This window comes from Pelobates fuscus, chromosome 12 (genome assembly GCF_036172605.1).
Source record: "Pelobates fuscus isolate aPelFus1 chromosome 12, aPelFus1.pri, whole genome shotgun sequence".
NCBI lineage: Eukaryota > Metazoa > Chordata > Amphibia > Anura > Pelobatidae > Pelobates > Pelobates fuscus.
Genome location: NC_086328.1, coordinates 65,923,213 through 65,940,932, shown reverse-complemented (window position 1 = coordinate 65,940,932; position 17,720 = coordinate 65,923,213). Strand labels below are relative to the sequence as shown.

General features: G+C 39.5%; 1 protein-coding gene across 1 annotated transcript; it reads right to left on the bottom strand.

Moving 5' to 3' along the window:
• Positions 1-1,843: 1,843 nt before the first annotated feature.
• On the bottom strand, positions 1,844-15,190 carry MEN1 (menin 1). Its single transcript, XM_063438783.1, has 10 exons — positions 15,072-15,190; positions 8,653-9,451; positions 8,080-8,288; positions 7,727-7,855; positions 5,808-5,848; positions 3,769-3,856; positions 3,549-3,685; positions 3,208-3,316; positions 2,971-3,123; positions 1,844-2,522 (listed from the first exon to the last, which is right to left on the bottom strand). Exons 2-10 carry the CDS (start codon positions 9,431-9,433, stop codon positions 2,157-2,159), a joined length of 2,013 nt encoding a protein of 670 aa, XP_063294853.1. The 5' UTR covers positions 9,434-9,451; positions 15,072-15,190; the 3' UTR covers positions 1,844-2,156.
• Positions 15,191-17,720: the final 2,530 nt, after the last annotated feature.

Here is a 17,720-nt window from a genome sequence, read left to right as displayed (position 1 = left end):
TGTTTTTGAATCCAATAAGGCGAAGACAGATCTTAAATAAGTTTAATAATGCAAAAATAACAAACAGTTCTTAATATAAAAATAAATCTAAGACACATAAAAAGTAAACTTTACACAGCGCATACACTTAATTCTCCAAATAAGAGTGGACTGTTAGGGAATTTTCATTATTTTTTGTCAATCTTTTAACAAAATCAAGAGATAACTCATGGCTTTAGAAGGGTGTCTTATTATACATAGTGTACTACAACAGCCCAGTCTGAAGTCACATGACCTCAGGAGGCTAAACTGATCATTTCCATCAGAAATTAGGGGATTCCCTCCTATAATGTAATCCAATTTTGGCATGGTTGGACTTAAGCCTCCCATGACAATCAAAAGTGTTATGCCAAGGAAGCAAACATCTAAGATTATTTTTCTGCATGTTAAATAATTAAAGTGAACTTGTCATGATATGCTTACTTTAACATGAATCACCCCAAAATAAGATGATTACATCACATATCACAGAGATACATGGGGTATTGAACATAAAATGTATTGGTATATTATCACCTCACCTTCAACCCAGCGGTAAAACTGTCTTCTCAGTACAGCTTTACCTTATCCCACGGAAGATCATCACTAGTTATTATTTCCTGCCGAGTCCGACGTTTCTCAAAAATAAGCACTTGCACACAGTGTGAGAGCCATTCATCGCAATCTGCTAGGAATGCTTCTCATAGAGAGGCACTGAAACCAATGTGTCTCTATGGGAAGTCCTTCTTGACAGCCAGGAGATGTTACCAAGGGGATTTATAAAAGTGCAGACTTCTCTTAAAATTTGTACTTTTATAAAACAAGGCAAATGGAACATGCTCTTGACTCCTAAAGCACTTGGTTTGGAGTGTTTCTCTAAGCGGCCTCACAATGACTGATTTTGAGGATTTAGCTCATCTCTGAATATTGAAGAACTAAGCCTTTTGAAATACCAGAACATTCTCCCGGTATTGCCTTACAAAATCAGCATTATCATAGGGCTTCAAATTTCAGACCTATCAAGTAATCACACTTATGTACTGCTAGAGCTTGTTCAGTTAAATCTATGTGCGGTCTTCTCAAATGTATTCTCTGGAGTGATGAAGCATTCTTCATAATATGGTGGTCATAGGTAATGTTTGGATTAGTGAATGCCAAAAGGATACCACATACCTGCCTGACTGTGCAATGCCAACTATAAAAATTGATTGAGAAGGAGTAAGTTTGATGTTGTTATTCCAATGGCTAAATATTACAGCACGATATTGTAAAGAAACCTGTGCTTCCAAATTTGCAGCAATAGTATTTCATGTCTGAGCATGACAAAGTAAAGTTAAGAAATGCTTGTAAGAATAACTGCATTAGAAACTGACTTACGTAGGCAGTGTCCTGACCTAAACCCCATCAATATTAAAGGATCACTATAGTGTCAGGAACACAAACTCGTTTTCCTGACACTATAGCATCCTTAGGACTCCCCAACCCTCAGGGTCCCCCTCCCTTGGCGCAGAAGGGGTCAAAACCTTTATACAGCGCCATGCTCCCTCAGCACTGGTGACCTATCCTACCCCGCCGACGTCAGCTCCTGAGTAGAGCGGAATGCGCAGCACGAGTTGCGCGCGTTCAAACAATCCATAGGAAAGCATTTCTCAATGCTTTCCTATGGACGTTCTGCACGCTGGATGCGAATTTCGTATCCAGCGTTGCAGAAGCGCCTCTAGCGGCTGTCAGGAAAACAGCCACTAGAGGTTGGATTAACCCTGTACTTCTGGAGGGTTAAAACCTGGGGGACCTGGCACCCACACCACTTCATTGAGCTCTTTAATAGAGATGAATTAGGCCACCAACTATGAGCAGAACATATCAGTACCAGAACCCATTCATACCCCTGTGGCTAGATGGAAGCAGAACCCTACATAAAAGCAGTCACAGAATAGTGGAAACTGGTATAGCAGTAAAGAAGGAACCAAATACATATTTATGTCCTTGACTTTGGAATTAGATGTTCAAAAAACAGTTAGTTATGCACTAAAGAGATGTATGCATACATTCAGTTATAATTAATACTACATTTTTCATTATTTTTAACAAGAAATAAAAATAAGTATGTCGCATGAACATATTTGTCTTGCATCGTCTCACACCGCCTTGCGTTGCCTTTTTAGATAACCCAAGTTGTAGTCTCTTGATGAAGACCCCCGAGCTCTTTTTGGTTGCACTTGAGATTGAGCAGTGAGTTGCAGTTTAATAGCACTGGAGTTCACTTTTGCTGCAACTAGTAATTCCTTCATTCCTTTCATCTTCTCACTCTGGAAGGTGAGTGTAAGTGCTTCTGAAAGCTCAGCATCCTTTCCATGCTGCTCAGCTGTAGGGCCAGAGCGTGATAGCTGTTGATTTGGTTCTCCAGTTTTAGACTCTCGCCTGGGAACCCTTCTTCTAGTGTCTTCAGAGTCTTCATCTTCATTAGAAGGTTCAAAGCTTGCTAACGTTACCTGCTGTCTAACCTGTGGATGAGAGAGCAATCATGAATATGTGCTGCGTGATCTTGCCAAAAAATCTTCACAACTCCATGTTGAGTTGCTTCACCATTCTGTTTGACAGGATTTTGTTCCCAATCATAATCTACTTCCATATATCTTGCTATCTTTGCTTAAGACCAACGTTAAGCATTTAAAGAACTGATGGCTTTTCAAACACTATGGTTTCTCTACACTGTTGTTTCCTGCTTATTTAGGAATCCTTCTACCTTACAGATAAGTTAATATTTGACTTGCACTTTAATGGCTGCATATTTATATTTCATAAATTAACTTTCCCAGAATAAAATGTATTTGGAAGAATATTTTCAGTTAGCTTTACTCCATGGACACACCAGTACCAATCTTTAATTATTACCAGTGTATTGTATTTTCACTACTAGTCATCCTCCTCTCCCTCACCCTTTAGTCTTACCTGTGCATCAAATCTTCCAAGTGATTGCACTAGGAATGTGGCCCAACCTACGTGCAAGACAGGAGTAGGACTGTCCTCTTCCCATTTACAAATCCCATCATAGAAACGCAAGAGATTTGCAAAGGCTGCAGGATCTTGAAGAGCTGAACTAGCCTGAAAAAAAGAAGAAAGCCAGATATTACTGCTATGTATCCCCACCTATTGCAAAAGTTTGCTTGCTTCTCAAAGATTACTTACTGGGCATTCCGGTAACATTGACTCCTCTTTCAACAAGTTTGGCAACAAATCATTGGCAATATCAAAGAGATCTTTATATATCTCTTCATCCTCACGACAGTAGTTATACCTAAAAATAAAACAAATTTTCATACGTGTAAGAAATAAAAGAGGGAATTCTATCTGTTGCTGAACTACAGTTTCCAAAAATCCTTGTCAGTCAAAAACTGGGGACGACAGGGATGTAAGCCGGAAAGGCAAGTTAAAACACAACATTATAAAAGTGTCAAAGGGGAAATAAACAAGTAGTAAAGAACAGATGAAAATAGGTTATTTGACCATGCAAGAAATAGTAGTCTCACTCTTGGATAACTGCAGCTGTCTCAGCCCATGCTTTCAATGCTTCTTTCACATTTTTATTCCGACAGTGATATGCAGCCAAGTATATATGAGGATACAAATGTTGGTTTTCATAATGTAACCATGAAGACTGTACACCCTATAGAAGACAAAAACACAAAATGAGGTAAAGAAAAACAATAAAGAGTTAAAGAAATGGAAGAATATATACATTGAGTCCACCTTGTGGTAGAGTTCAAGGGGCTTTGGACGCCCAGGTGTTGGACTAAGTTCTTCAAGGTCTGCCAAATTTCCCAGAGCCATTGGATATCTAAAACCATCAGAAAAAAATGGACTGGAATTAAATCTAGTAGAATCAGGATGAAAAGCATGTTTTTAGAGTTATATATGAGCAATAGATTAATTTAGGTCTAGACCTATAAGTTTACTAAACAGGGAACTGAAACACAAATTGCAAAATGTAGGCCAAAGTAGATGATTTGGAAAAATTCTCCAACTTAGTTATAGTCACTGCTTGACTACTTTAGCCTAAAGTTTGCAATTTTGATTTATTTATAAATGTTTATTGAGTTTGATAAGGAAACAAATGACATTCTTCCCACCAGCGTACATTAATAAGAGCAACATAAGTAATATTTCATATGAGAGTGTCACAATATGGTTATTGTACAGTTCATGTTTGTAAAGGAAAAAAAACAGTACAATAACAATAAGAAACGGAGTTTAACAAAATAAATAATAACAATCAACAACTGCAGCCTGTTACTGATAAGGCATACAAAGGTATGAGTCAAACAGGGGGAATAAAGATAGCGCCAGAAATGATAATAACAGAGGTGTGTTATAACACACATATATATATATATGTGCGTGTGATGTCACGAAAACTACACGCACACACGTTTTGGGGTCAAAGGCTATGTATAACCAATCATAGCCTTATCAGGGTTATTTAAACTCAAAATAGCATTTGGTCAGTGCCCTGTCGTGGTTTCCACCAGTTGGTTAACAGAGAGTGCATTCCTATTCTATTTCTTTTTGGTGTTTGACTTTGGCTTGTATTTTACATAGTTACATAGTTACATAGCTGAAAAGAGACTTGCGTCCATCAAGTTCAGCCTTCCTCACATATGCTTTTGCTGTTGATCCAAAAGAAGGCAAAAAACCCAGTCTGAAGCGCTTCCAATTTTGCAACAAACTAGGAAAAAATTCCTTCTTGACCCCATTTTGACTTCCCCGTATTTCTGGTATCCTTGACTTTTGGCTTGTTTCCTCAGTGTGTCTCTCTCTGTGTCCCTGACCTCGGCTAGTATTTTGACCATTCTTTATTTACGTTAAGTCCGGCCATTCTAAGGCCTGGTATAAGTTATCCTTGTATATTGTGTATTACATAGTTCTATGTGTTGGGTCATATAGTAATCGTGACAGGAAGATAAGACCTCAAATAGTAAGGGTAGTTCCTCTGGAATGGGGTCAGATCAGAGTACTCAATGTGTAGGCGTAAGTGGTATAATCCCCACCGTGGATTCTTTTGGAGTAGTCCTCACTAGAACTTAAAATCGGATGCAGGGTAGAAAATAATAAAAAAGTAAAATGGCACACTCACAGTGGAAAGAGGCCAATATACCTTTATTAAAATACAATGTAAAACAGTTAAAATATCCACTGTTTGTTTTACATTGGGTACCATGTGATAACGGGAGTATTAATAGAGTTTCCCATATTATGTCTTAACTCCTCCATCACCCAGAAAGACTTTAACAATGCATTCCTTAAGGGAGAGTGGTACTAACAGATGACCTCTAGTGTAGTGGGTGAGTGCCTTAGCTGCGTTTAGCAAATGAGGTACCAGGCATCATGTGGATGGTTTTGTAGGGGTTGTGGCATGTTGAAGCAGGAAGGTCTTCAGGGAACAGGATATTGGAGCGCCAGTCATAGTGATGCCCAATAGGGTTGAACCTTATGACAAAACCATCAAATGTGAGCTGTGGTGCCCATGTGTTCCCAACATCTCCAAAACTGTTTGGATGTATTCGGAAATATGGGATGTAGAGCCTGATGAGTAAGGTGCCACCTGCTCAGTAATTTATAGTTTGCAATTTGGAATTGAATTCACTACAATTCAGCATTTAGCATGTAAATCCATATGTTTCCAGTAGTAATGAAAGTAAAAATGTACATTATTACATAATAATATTACATAAATATATTTCAAAAATAAAATGAGTGTCTTAAAAACAACGTGCAAAATATTGTCTTACTTGTCCAGGTGTCCTCCATCATAGAGCACCCACAGCAAGCTCTACAAAAGAGGAAATATTGTTAGCCTACCATGGAAGTTAGTCATAAGCACACTGAAGTGTCTCAGAAGTCAACAGGTGATACAAGCAGGGATGTATTTACCACAAGGCAAACAAAGCATTTGCCTAGGGCGGCACTTTCAGAGGGGGCGCCAAAAATTAGAGTGTGTGCCTGTCAGTTAGTGGGTGTGTCAGTCAGTGAAAGTGTATGTTGATTAAACAGTGTGTGCCAATGACTATGCATATGTCAGTGAGTGTATATCAGTGCATGTATCAATGAGGGTATGTTTCTGTCAGTCACAAAAATGGCCTTGACACAAATTGGGGGGGGGCAAATTTTGATTTTGGGGTTGCCCGAATTTAGTCGTGCCTAGGGCAGCACAAATCCAAAATAAACCACTGGATACAAGCACTATGTATTCAGGATATTGCGCCATGTTTACTATTACATTACAAAAAATATCTTGGGTTAATGAAGACGAAAAAGAAAAAAACGGTCCAAGTATATTATAACAACAGGTACATAAAGGTATGGTTTTCATTATAGTAACAACAGTGACATAGTCATAACTATGCACACATTGGTCAGTTAAAACTAGCAGGCACGAGATAAATTATGCAAAGTACAAAAAGATATGCACAAAGTGAGCATTGTCAGGAATTCAAAAGGAGTTCAAAGTCCATATCAAATTTAAGGTGCAAATAGCCAAAGCAGATAAAAATCTCCAGATCGCTCGTGATTCTATTTCAGCTTCTTTGTCCTAAATTTAAAAAACAAAAAAACCTTACTTTGAACTCACTTTGGATTCCCAGCAATGCTTACTTTGGTGACTAACCCTGATAGTTTGCAGCACAGAGTCTACAATCCCATGTAATTCTGTGGAGTGCCATCTCTGCTCTTTTCAGTTTTCAGAAAAGAGCGGGAGTCGATACATTAGTGCAGACCAGTTTGTACTGATCCTGATGTATGGATTAAGGTCCATTAGCCCCTACTATCGACTACACACTGAGGGGCCGGAGAGCCCAAAACTAATATTACTTCCTCATGGTACGAGACCTCAGTGTCTCATGGTCAGGAAGGTGTTTATTACTTTTTCTATAACGTGAGCCACACCTGTTAATGTTTATTCTGCATTGCTCGTTTAGGTATTGGGGACCTACGTATCCCACTATGTATGTTTTTGACACAACTTGAATTTACAATGAAAAATGAAAATACTAATTAAAATAAATAAATATATATATATATAAGGTGGGCAGACATAAATGGAAAAAAATACAACACTGCTGCAAAAGTCAAGTGGTCAATGACAAATATGGATTCCTGGTTGTGTCAGCACAGTCTAATATTGCTTTTAGCTCTCCCCAATTTTCTGGTGTAGGTTTAAATCCCCAACCACTATTCCAAAAAAATTTAATTAAAAAAATTATAAATTGCTCACCTTTTCTTCTCACCCCCAAGAAATAATCAATCCTCCCCAGGCCAATCTAATGCTTAATAAAGAGCAGCATTGGATACCTATTAATCCAGTGCAGTAACCCCCCATACTTTGTTAATTGAATACTTCTCATAAAGAACATTGTATCTAATGCTTCTTTATAAAAAGTGCTCACTACTACGTTGAACAAACAGGTAAATGAATGCCATTTGCAAAAGTTCTCTTTTATAAATGAATACAAATGGGAGCGGCGGTAAACCCAAATTAACTTCAGCAACCACAAATGCTTTAGGGGCGTGTGGAATGTGCTAAAATTAGAAAAAGTAGGTAACAAAAAACATTGCATGAAATCATCTGTCTACATACAAAATCAAGTCATCAGCGTTTAGCTTAACTTGCCCTTCGATACAAAATATGTCAAGAAGCAGGAAAATGCATCACCTGTTGCAGCTGCAACAATTCCAGACTATCTGTATGAGCATCTATTGAAGGGTTCATGGCACAAACCATGAAAGCAACTTCCATGTGCCGATTACAGCGCATATATCGTCCATTTAAATATAACCAGCTCTGAAAAAAAAAACAACATATAGGGTTAACAGAAAATCTGGCATTTGTTAAACAAAATGCATTACTTTATTACGCTATCCTTTTCTGTGCTCAAACACATGCACTCAAAAGGGCACACACAGATGATGTTAAATAAGAGGAAGAGCACAAACAGTGACATAAAAATGTTGATAAAGAAATAAACACTGAGGCAACTGGGCTTCAGGAATATTACATCACCTTACCTTGTCAACTACACCGGAACTTACAGACTGTCCCCTCTTGTCCTCATTACCCTTTCCATGCCATGTTACTTCAGCTGTCTGTTCCCCATCCTTCCCAAACACCACCCATGCATGGTCTTCTGAAAGAGCCAGGTGTACATCAGAAAGTCCTAGCACTTGGCATGCAGCCACCACAGCAAATGCAACACCCGGTGAGTCCAGCTTTGTGCCTGATTTAAGAGTAGGAGAAAGTGCAATAGCAAACAATGCAATTATTTTTATAAAGAGAAAAGTCTTCTCCATTCAATTCAGAGGCAACTAAAATTCCTACTTGTCTAAATATACTTCTTTCATTTCAAACATTGATCTGATTTCACTGGCATTTAAAGGAAAGACATAAACAAACTTTTATTTCATTAACCCCTTAAGGACCAAACTTCTACAATAAAAGGGATTCATGACATGTCACACATGTCATGTGTCCTTAAGGGGTTAATTATCTTATTAATACATTGTATAATAGGTGAGACTGTTATTTTTTTTTCATTCATGCCAGCTCCTGTTTAATTAAACGTACTACAAAAACATTCTCACCTGTCACAAAACTGAAAAGAGACTGTATGTGGGCCCTATCTTTGACGTAGGACCGACTCAGACCATTCCAAATGACATCCGAAACCCTTCGAATAAGCTCCCGACCTGACACTCCATTTTCCCGAGGGTAACAAGACAGGTCTACTGCACCACGGGTTTGGGCTGTGAAACGAGCATGCAGAGCCTGTGCTACTGTCAGATCTAGTGTTGGAAAGTATGGGATAATCTGTCGCCCTAACTCTGTTTTAGCATTTTCGCTAGGTTCCCCTGTGGTATCTTTGCCAGTCCTCAAACCTTCCCCAGTATTGGTGTTTTTTTCATTTTCTCTTTCCTTTTCCTTTCTTCCCTCTGAGCTGTCTCTAGCTGCCTTCGTGTTCTCCTTGGCTTGTTTTTTTCCAGTGGAATCTCCAATAACATTGTCCATTTCTTTCTTTGCTTGTCCTCCAGCTCCTCCCTTCCTGACCTTGTCTCCTCTGGTTCCTCTCTTTCCTTGATCAGCCCTAGAGCCTTCTTGACTTCCCTGCTTATTACTCTCTCCACTTTGTACCTGTGTTCCCTCTGCACCTGTCTTAGCAACCACAGCAGCCCCAACATCCGAGATGCTGCCAATATTAGTAGGCACTACACGGTTCACTGCCAAAAAGTGCTCAACAAATCCAAGAGTAAGGGACAACAGAGGTAAGTCAGGCTCGGGACGAGTCAACTCCGACTGGAAAAGACGAATAAGTGAATCCATGGAACGCAGGGGGAAAAATGCCTTTTGAGCTGGTAGAAGGCCCATCGTGGAGGGGAAGAACAACTGAAGAGCAAAAAAATGACAAAAGATGAAGATGTAAGAATGAGTTGTGGAAAACATGTTATACATTATAAATGCTCTATTATTTAAATAATATACACTTATGTATATACAGAGTGCTGGTTACCACATTTTATATTGAAAAAAAAATTCTAATTTAAAACATGAGCATGGATTCAAGCTGAGGTGGGCAGCATGCATTTTCTGTGATTACCTATTGTGACACACCAATCTCGCCACTGTGCATTGGAGGAGCCTGGCTGCCCGCCTGCTGCCTTTAGACTATGGCCCCATGTTGAAACGCTTGATTTTCCCCTGCAAAGACACGAAAGCCGGGTCATTCGGTACTTGCCCTATTTGAACAGTGATACCCCAGATAGCTATGCCATGGAGCCCATTCGTATAACGAAAGACTATGTGAAAGACTTTGGCTCCATGGCAATTGAACTGTAGGTATGTGATCTGAGTGCCATTCAGTAATAATGTGCGCTCAGATCTAAGCTATCTGGGGATATGTTGAATGTACCTGTTTTATGCAATAGCTGCACAGTTATATATTTTTATGTATTTTATTGTCTTTTGCTACCATGTGTTCAATGGAGTTTTACCTCTGTCCTTGGATTACTTCCCAATTATGTCCAGGATAGAAGACTATGTGGAACTGGTTTTGGGCAGAAAAGCCATGCTTCATTTGGTCACAAAGAATTTTGATCTATCTTTTGAACCACTGTACCAATTTGGATGATTTTGACATATGTTAGTATTTGGAGAATGCTGATTCTGATGTATGTAAGTTTTATGTGAATGTGATGTATACTTTTAAAGTTATGAATAATGTGGAAAAACTGTATTTCTCTGCCTGTGATAATTACATTAACCCATTGTGTAAGGTAATTGTATCACAGGCAGAGGGGAGGATTTTGTGTGGGAGTGTCTGAGTGTATTGTATGTGTTTATTGGTTGTTTTACAAAACCCTGCGGGTGGTACTAATGTGTAAGAATGTGTATGTAAGAATAAACCCACACCTCTGTCTGTTCCTGTTTTGACCCTCAACACGGAGCCTTGTCTCGTTCTTGGGGGGATTTATTGTATGCTGTTCCAGTTCGACTGCTAGGAGTGTAAACCTTTCGTATGGTTTTTCCTATTTGACTGTTTACAGCATTCGTATGTTTGAGAGCATTCGTATGCTTCTCCGGTTTGGTGGATTGGTGTCTACAGTAGCTGCCTGTACATCTGGAAGGAAATATCTCCTAAACGGCTTTTAACCCCTTTTATGCTTGGGGGTGCCGTTACACCTATTGCCAACAATTTTTTGAGCACTAAATTGAGTACTGAGGCAATTAACTTGGTATACAAATTAATATAGTTTTTACAAATATTAATTAAACCTAAACTGATATTAGTACACTCCATGCTAAACTACATTTTAAATCATTATGTACATAAACTATTAATTAGGGATCGACCGATTATCGGTTTTACCGATATAATCGGCCGATATTCGGTATTTTCGGCAATATCGGTATCGGCCAATAGGGATACCGATATTGCCGATAATACCTCCCAGGACCGCCAGGCCCATTACAAGCCCGGCGGTCCTGGGGGGGCGGGCAGCAAGCATTTACTCACCTCCCAGCAACTCCTCCAGCTCCCCAGTGTAAATCTCGCGAGACCCGCGGCCAGCTCTGACGGCCGCGGGTCTCGCGAGATTTACACTGGGGAGCTGGAGTTGCTGCTGGGAGGTGAGTAAACGCTTGCTGACCGCTCCCCCTCCCCCCCCAGCAGCCTAAGCCAATGCCACTGACTGGACCCCCCTCCCTGGCAAGGCAAAAAACAGGGAGGGGGGACAAAAAAAAAAATAATTAAACATATAAAAAAAATATTAATTTAATATAAAAAAAATAATAATAAAAAATGCCCCCTCACACACATACACTCTATTATTATACACATACACTACACAAACACACTGTGTATATAATTCAGTGTTTGTATAGTGTGTGTGTGTGTGTATATAATGCAGTGTGTGTTTGTATAGTGTGTGTGTGTATATAATGCAGTGTGTGTTTGTATAGTGTGTGTAAATAATGCAGTGTGTTTGTTACATAGTTACATAGTTAGATAGCTGAAAAGAGACTTGCGTCCATCAAGTTCAGCCTTCCTCACACCTGTTTTTTGCTGTTGATCCAAAAGAGAAAAAACAAAAACAAAAAAAAACCCCAGTTTGAAGCACAATTTTGCAACAAGCTAGGACAAAAAATTCCTTATTGACCCCAGAATGGCAGTCAGATTTATCCTTGAATCAAGCAGTTATTACCCTACATTGAAAGATTATATCCTTGAATATTCTGTCTTTGCAAGTATGCATCTAGTAGCTGTTTGAACATCTGTATGGACTCTGATAAAACCACTTCTTCAGGCAGAGAATTCCACATCCTGATTGTTCTTACAGTAAAAAAACCTTTCCTTTGCCTTAGACGAAATCTTCTTTCTTCCAGTCTAAACGCATGGCCTCGTGTCCTATGTAAAGTCCGGTTTGTGAATAGATTTCCACACAATGGTTTGTATTGGCCCCGAATATATTTGTATAATGTTATCATATCCCCTCTCAGGCGACGTTTTTCTAAACTAAATAGGTTTAAATTTGTTAACCTTTCTTCATAGCTGATATGTTCCATTCCTTTTATTAATTTTGTAGCCCGCCTCTGCACTTTTTCTAGTGCCATGATATCCTTCTTTAGAACAGGTGCCCAAAATTGCACAGCATATTCAATATGTGGTCTTACCAGTGATTTATAGAGAGGCAAAATGATATTCTCGTCCCGAGAATGAATGCCCTTTTTCATGCATGACAATACCTTACTGGCCTTGGCCACTGCTGATTGACATTGCACATTGTTGCATAGTTTGTTGTCTATAACAATTCCCAAGTCCTTTTCGTGTGTTGTTATCCCTAATTCGCTTCCATTAAGGGTATACGTTGCTTGTGTATTCTTTACGCCGAAGTGCATAACTTTGCATTTTTCAACATTAAATTTCATCTGCCATTTGAGTGCCCAGTCCTCCAGTCTATCTAAATCCTTCTGCAGCAAAGTAATATCTTGCTCACATTGTATTATTTTACAAAGTTTTGTGTCATCTGCAAACACTGAAACATGACTTTCAATGCTGTCTTCAAGATCATTTATAAAAATGTTAAATAGAAGGGGTCCCAGAACAGACCCCTGAGGGACACCACTTGCCACCTCTGTCCAGCTTGAAAATTTACCATTAACGACAACTCTTTGTATTCTGTTTTTAAGCCAATGTTCTACCCAAGAACAAGCATTTTCATCGAGACCGATTTCCTTGAGTTTGAACACTAATCTTTTGTGTGGAACTGTATCAAATGCCTTGGCAAAATCCAAATAGATCACATCCACTGCAACACCCTGATCTATACTTCTACTTACTTCTTCGTAGAACGCAATCAAGTTAGTTTGACATGACCTGTGCTTCATAAAACCGTGCTGATTTTTGCTGATAACCATATTCTTCTCAAGGAATTCTTGAATATTATCCCTTAATAACCTTTCAAATATTTTACCAGCCACAGAAGTTGCTGCCACTATACAAACACACTGCATTATATAAACACTACACAAACACGCATTATATAAACACTGCATTATATACACAGTGTGTTTGTGTAGTGTGTTTATACAATTCAGTGTGTGTTTGTGTAGTGTTTATATAATGCACACTACACACGCACTCTGCATTATATACATACACTAAACAAACACACACACTCACTCTGAATTATATAAACACACTACATTCACCATACACACACTACACAAATACACAAACTCTGCATTCCTTATATACACACACTACACAAACACACACACTTTGCATTTAGTATATACAGCATTCACTTTACACACACACTGCATCCACTACACAAATACACACTGCATCCACTACACAAACACACACTGCATCCACTACACAAACACACACTGCATCCCCTACACACACACTGCATCCCCTACACACACACACACTGCATCCCCTACACACACACTGCATCCCCTACACACACACACTACACAAACATACACAGCTCCCCTGTCTAAACACACTGCATCCACTACACGTGGCATGTATATTTTGTGCATTTACCTTTAGAAATCGTTTTTATTTTCCAAAATGGTAAATGTACAGAATATCGGCAAATTATATCGGCTATCGGCCTGAAAGTTCACAGAATATCGGTATCGGCTCTAAAAAATCAATATCGGTCGATCCCTACTATTAATATATTAACAAGGGGATACAATTAGACTTCTACCAGTAAGAGGATACACAATCAAACACTTCTTATTTTCATCTACGAGATCTGACCTTATCCCATAAAACACAGTTTGAAAAATGCAACCTACCCACTCCAACCTATTTTTGACAACTTATTTGTTTATTTTAACAATTATTTTGTTAACTTTGTGTTAAGGCAAGGGATTCCAATACATTAATGAAACTGAAGACTCAAAATGCTAAACCTCCTCAAGGAATCAAATGCTCACATTACATTATGGTGACCTGATTTCTATTCTGTCTGGAACACATATAATACATCAGAATAAATAGACAGACAGATCCTTTTTTAACCCTGAAACTGAAAACATTGCTGTTTCCCAATAACAGTAATGTTTTCATTAAAGGGTTAACATGCCTTTATGGCTGTCTTCTTGACAGCGACTAGAGACACTTCTGCAGCTATAACAAAGTTAAAGCTTGTTATAGATCAAATTACTTTCACCGAGAGCATTTGATTGACGCAGAGCAGAACATCGTTTTATTGCACATATGCAATATCCTTCCCTATGATGAAGCATTGGATTGGCAAAGATAATCAATCTTGATGATCTCAGAGCCAGGGAGGCAGAGCAGTGGCAGGGAGAAGTCCAGTGTACTGAGGGATGTAAGATCAACTAAACTTTATTTTTAACCCTTATGGGGAGGGGGCAGTACCTGTATAGGTAAGGAAAAACTATAGCGTTTGGAATACAAACATGAAACACTACAGTGTTCCTTTAAGAATATCTGGGACATATAATTAAAACAAAATGCATTGCTGAATACAGTAAAAATTTAACACATTGTATAAATATATAACTATTAGGTAACAGGTCTTATCATATTTAAATTACCTATAAAAAAAAATCCATGTGTGTTTTACAGTGTTACCATATGATGTGCACCATCTAATCCAGTGTGCCCTAAATCAGTAACCAACTAATCCCAAACCCAGTGACTCCAGAGCATCAACTAGCAACTCCTGACCATAATTCTTTGGGATCTTCAACCAGAAGTTATCAACCTGTGACCAAATTACCTAAAAAGACCACCCAAACAATGGCAAATGTTGCTCTATATGTAATTGTGTTACACTTGAGTCAGTGCAGTAAATGTAAAGAATGGTGGAGTCCAAATCATGACTATTCCTGAAATTCCTTAACAGACACCACGATGACTATACTAAACTGCGTATTTATCCCATTTGTGAGTCTACACAAAGACACAAGCTTATGTTTTGTATATATAATTAATCAATGACACATGATCCCATTTACTTACCTTTCCCACAATGAAAAAACAAAACACTTCCTGTGGGTCCCAGAACTACATTACTGCAGCTTCTGCACGCTCCCACCGTGGAACGCACATCCGGGAACTAACACTGCCAGTAGCAAAAGAGTGCGTTTCAAGCCTCGCTGTGAATCTGTGGTTCAGTACGGATCCTGATATTTGGTGCACAACAAGTACTTTCCTTTTCCGGCCGCCGTGTTGGTTGTTATTTTTTCGGAATACATGTACTTGTTTTTAAATCCATTAGGAAGTTAGGCTCATTTTATTTGACCGTATACAACAGTGAAAATCAAAACGTGTGAAATCACGTGTGAGATCTGTGTATTTTTTTTTTATTATCATTATTTAACTAGAAGCCTATTGAGCCTAAAAAAACACCCCACACATTCCCCCTTCTTAGTGTGCTCTAATTTGAAAGGGGATTTTGTTTCCCCCAGCATGAACCCCTCTCAGTTGTTGGGGTAGTTGGAGATACGGTTCTATTATGCAGACTTCAAGCTATCCAGCATCTCTTTAAATAAGATATTCTGTTGTCCTTCTAACTGCAGTGTCCACTCTGAATAATAGGCTATACCACCCAATAGATGACTGTGTGCAAATATACAGAGGTACTTCAGTAGTTATTGCTTATTTTTTTACCCATCCACCACAGTATACAGACATGCAGCAATTACCACTGTATGTATTTATGCCCTATAACATTGTCGTGATCATTCCTTTGACTTGCCAGAAACCATATATCTTAAAGGGACACTATAGTCACTAAAACCATTTTATCTGAAGGAAGCCGTTTTGGTGTATATATCATGACCATGCAGTCTCACAGCTCATTTCTCTGCTATTGAAGAGTTAAATTATTTTGTTTGTGTACCTCTAGTCACACCTCTCTGCATGTGGCTTGCAGGCCTTCCTAAACACTTCCTGTAAAGAGCTATCTAATATTTACACTTCCTGCTAATTTTGTTTAATTAAGAATTTCTTATCTTCTGCTCTGTTAATAACTTGCTAGACCTTGTGGGAGCCTTCCGTATGTAATTAGATTTAAATGTACAGAGCAGGAGATAAAAACTTATAAAGTAACTTAACATTTGATTGAAAATTTAAACCATTTTTTTTCATGCAGGCTGTGCCAGTCACAGCCAGGGGAGGTGTGACTAGGTCTGCATGAATAGAAGCAAAAGTGATTTACACTAAAACTGTTTCATTAAGTTGAAGTTGTATTGGTGACTATAGTGTCTGTGAGGAGAGCCTGAGTGACATCATAGAAAGTGGGCAGGGACAGAGCTGCAAGAGACAGACAGAGTGTGCGTAGCAGGCAGCAGGTGGTTGGGTGCAACAGGTTCGTTACACGCGTTGTAACTACACTCACAGAACAAAGCTGTTATGTCCTGCTAAAAACGAACCGAATTGGCCATTTTGAGGTGGTTTACAAATCAGAGTCTGTTAAGGAAAGGCATCTGGACAGTGACCAAGAGAACACAAGAGGTGTCATTTGTAGGGTCTAACAGTTTTAAGATTGATACGGGAGCGGACATTACAGTTATTTCTCTTGCAACGTTCATGAAACTGCCACGACAACCTCAGCTTGTGAAAGTTACAATAAAAGTTTACAGTCATGAAGATCGTATTGATTGTGTCAGGCAATTTCTTGGAAGGAGTAAGTACAAGTAAAAAAAAACAAAACAATTACTCAGTGGGTGTATGTAAATAACCTTTTGAGCCGGAAAGCAGCCTGCAGTCTGAGCATTGTTGCAAGAGTGTATGAGGTCACAGAGGACATTTTTGGGGATCTTAGTCTGCTGAATTGTGAGCCGGTCTGAATACTGCTTAAAGGACCACTATAGTGCCAGGAAAACAAACTTGTTTTCCTGCCATTATGTAGCCCTTAGGTCCCTTCAGCCACTTACCTTTCTCCAGCGCTGTGCTTCCTCGGCGCTGGGTGTCAGGATCGGGACAGGGATCCAACACGCAGAGTACGAACAGGAGAGGAGTACGTATACCGGACCTTAGAATGGCCGGACTAACGTAAGGAGAAAGCAAAGAATGGTCAGAGACAAGCCGAGGTCGAGGGACCGAGAGAACAGGTAAGCGAGAGACAAGCCGAGGTCAAAGGACACGAGAGGTAAACAGGAACGATAGTACAAGCCGAGTCAAAACCAAATAGAACAATAGACATAAGAGCACTGAGGAACCAGACAAGCTAGAACCACGACAGGGCAATGAACCATTACACACATCCCTCTTTTATACCCTGGTTCTCTAATTGATGACTCCGCCCTTGCCGAGCCCTGATTCGTTGTTCCGAACTAGATTGACAGGTCGGGATGTGATTGCCGTCATGACGTCGGCTCCTGAGCGTCGTGTCATAAAAGGAAGCGGGGCTATCGCGGCCGGCGTGGGAATGACTAAGAGAGCTGTGAGGATTGGATAAATCAGCCCCCCTGAGAGAACGGCCGTCGGGAAGTCTAACCTCCTCCGAGGTAGAGACTTCAGGTACCCTGACAGTACCCCCCCCTCAGAAACGCCCACCGGGTGGAAGGAACCGGGGCGAGACGGAAAGCGAGCATGAAAAGCCCTGAGAAGGCGAGGAGCATGCACATCCTCCTGGACCACCCAAGATCTTTCCTCAGGACCATA

What these genes read in the sequence shown, in the direction of transcription:
- MEN1 (XM_063438783.1), bottom strand. Translation starts at nt 9,433, where the DNA reads ATGGGCCTTCTACCAGCTCAAAAGGCATTTTTCCCCCTGCGTTCCATG. An exon ending in TCTTTTCAGTTTTGTGACAG is followed by an intron (nt 8,289 to 8,652) that starts GTGAGAATGTTT and finishes CTCTTAAATCAG; the next exon opens with GCACAAAGCTGGACTCACCG. An exon ending in GTTCCGGTGTAGTTGACAAG is followed by an intron (nt 7,856 to 8,079) that starts GTAAGGTGATGT and finishes TTTTTTTTTCAG; the next exon opens with AGCTGGTTATATTTAAATGG.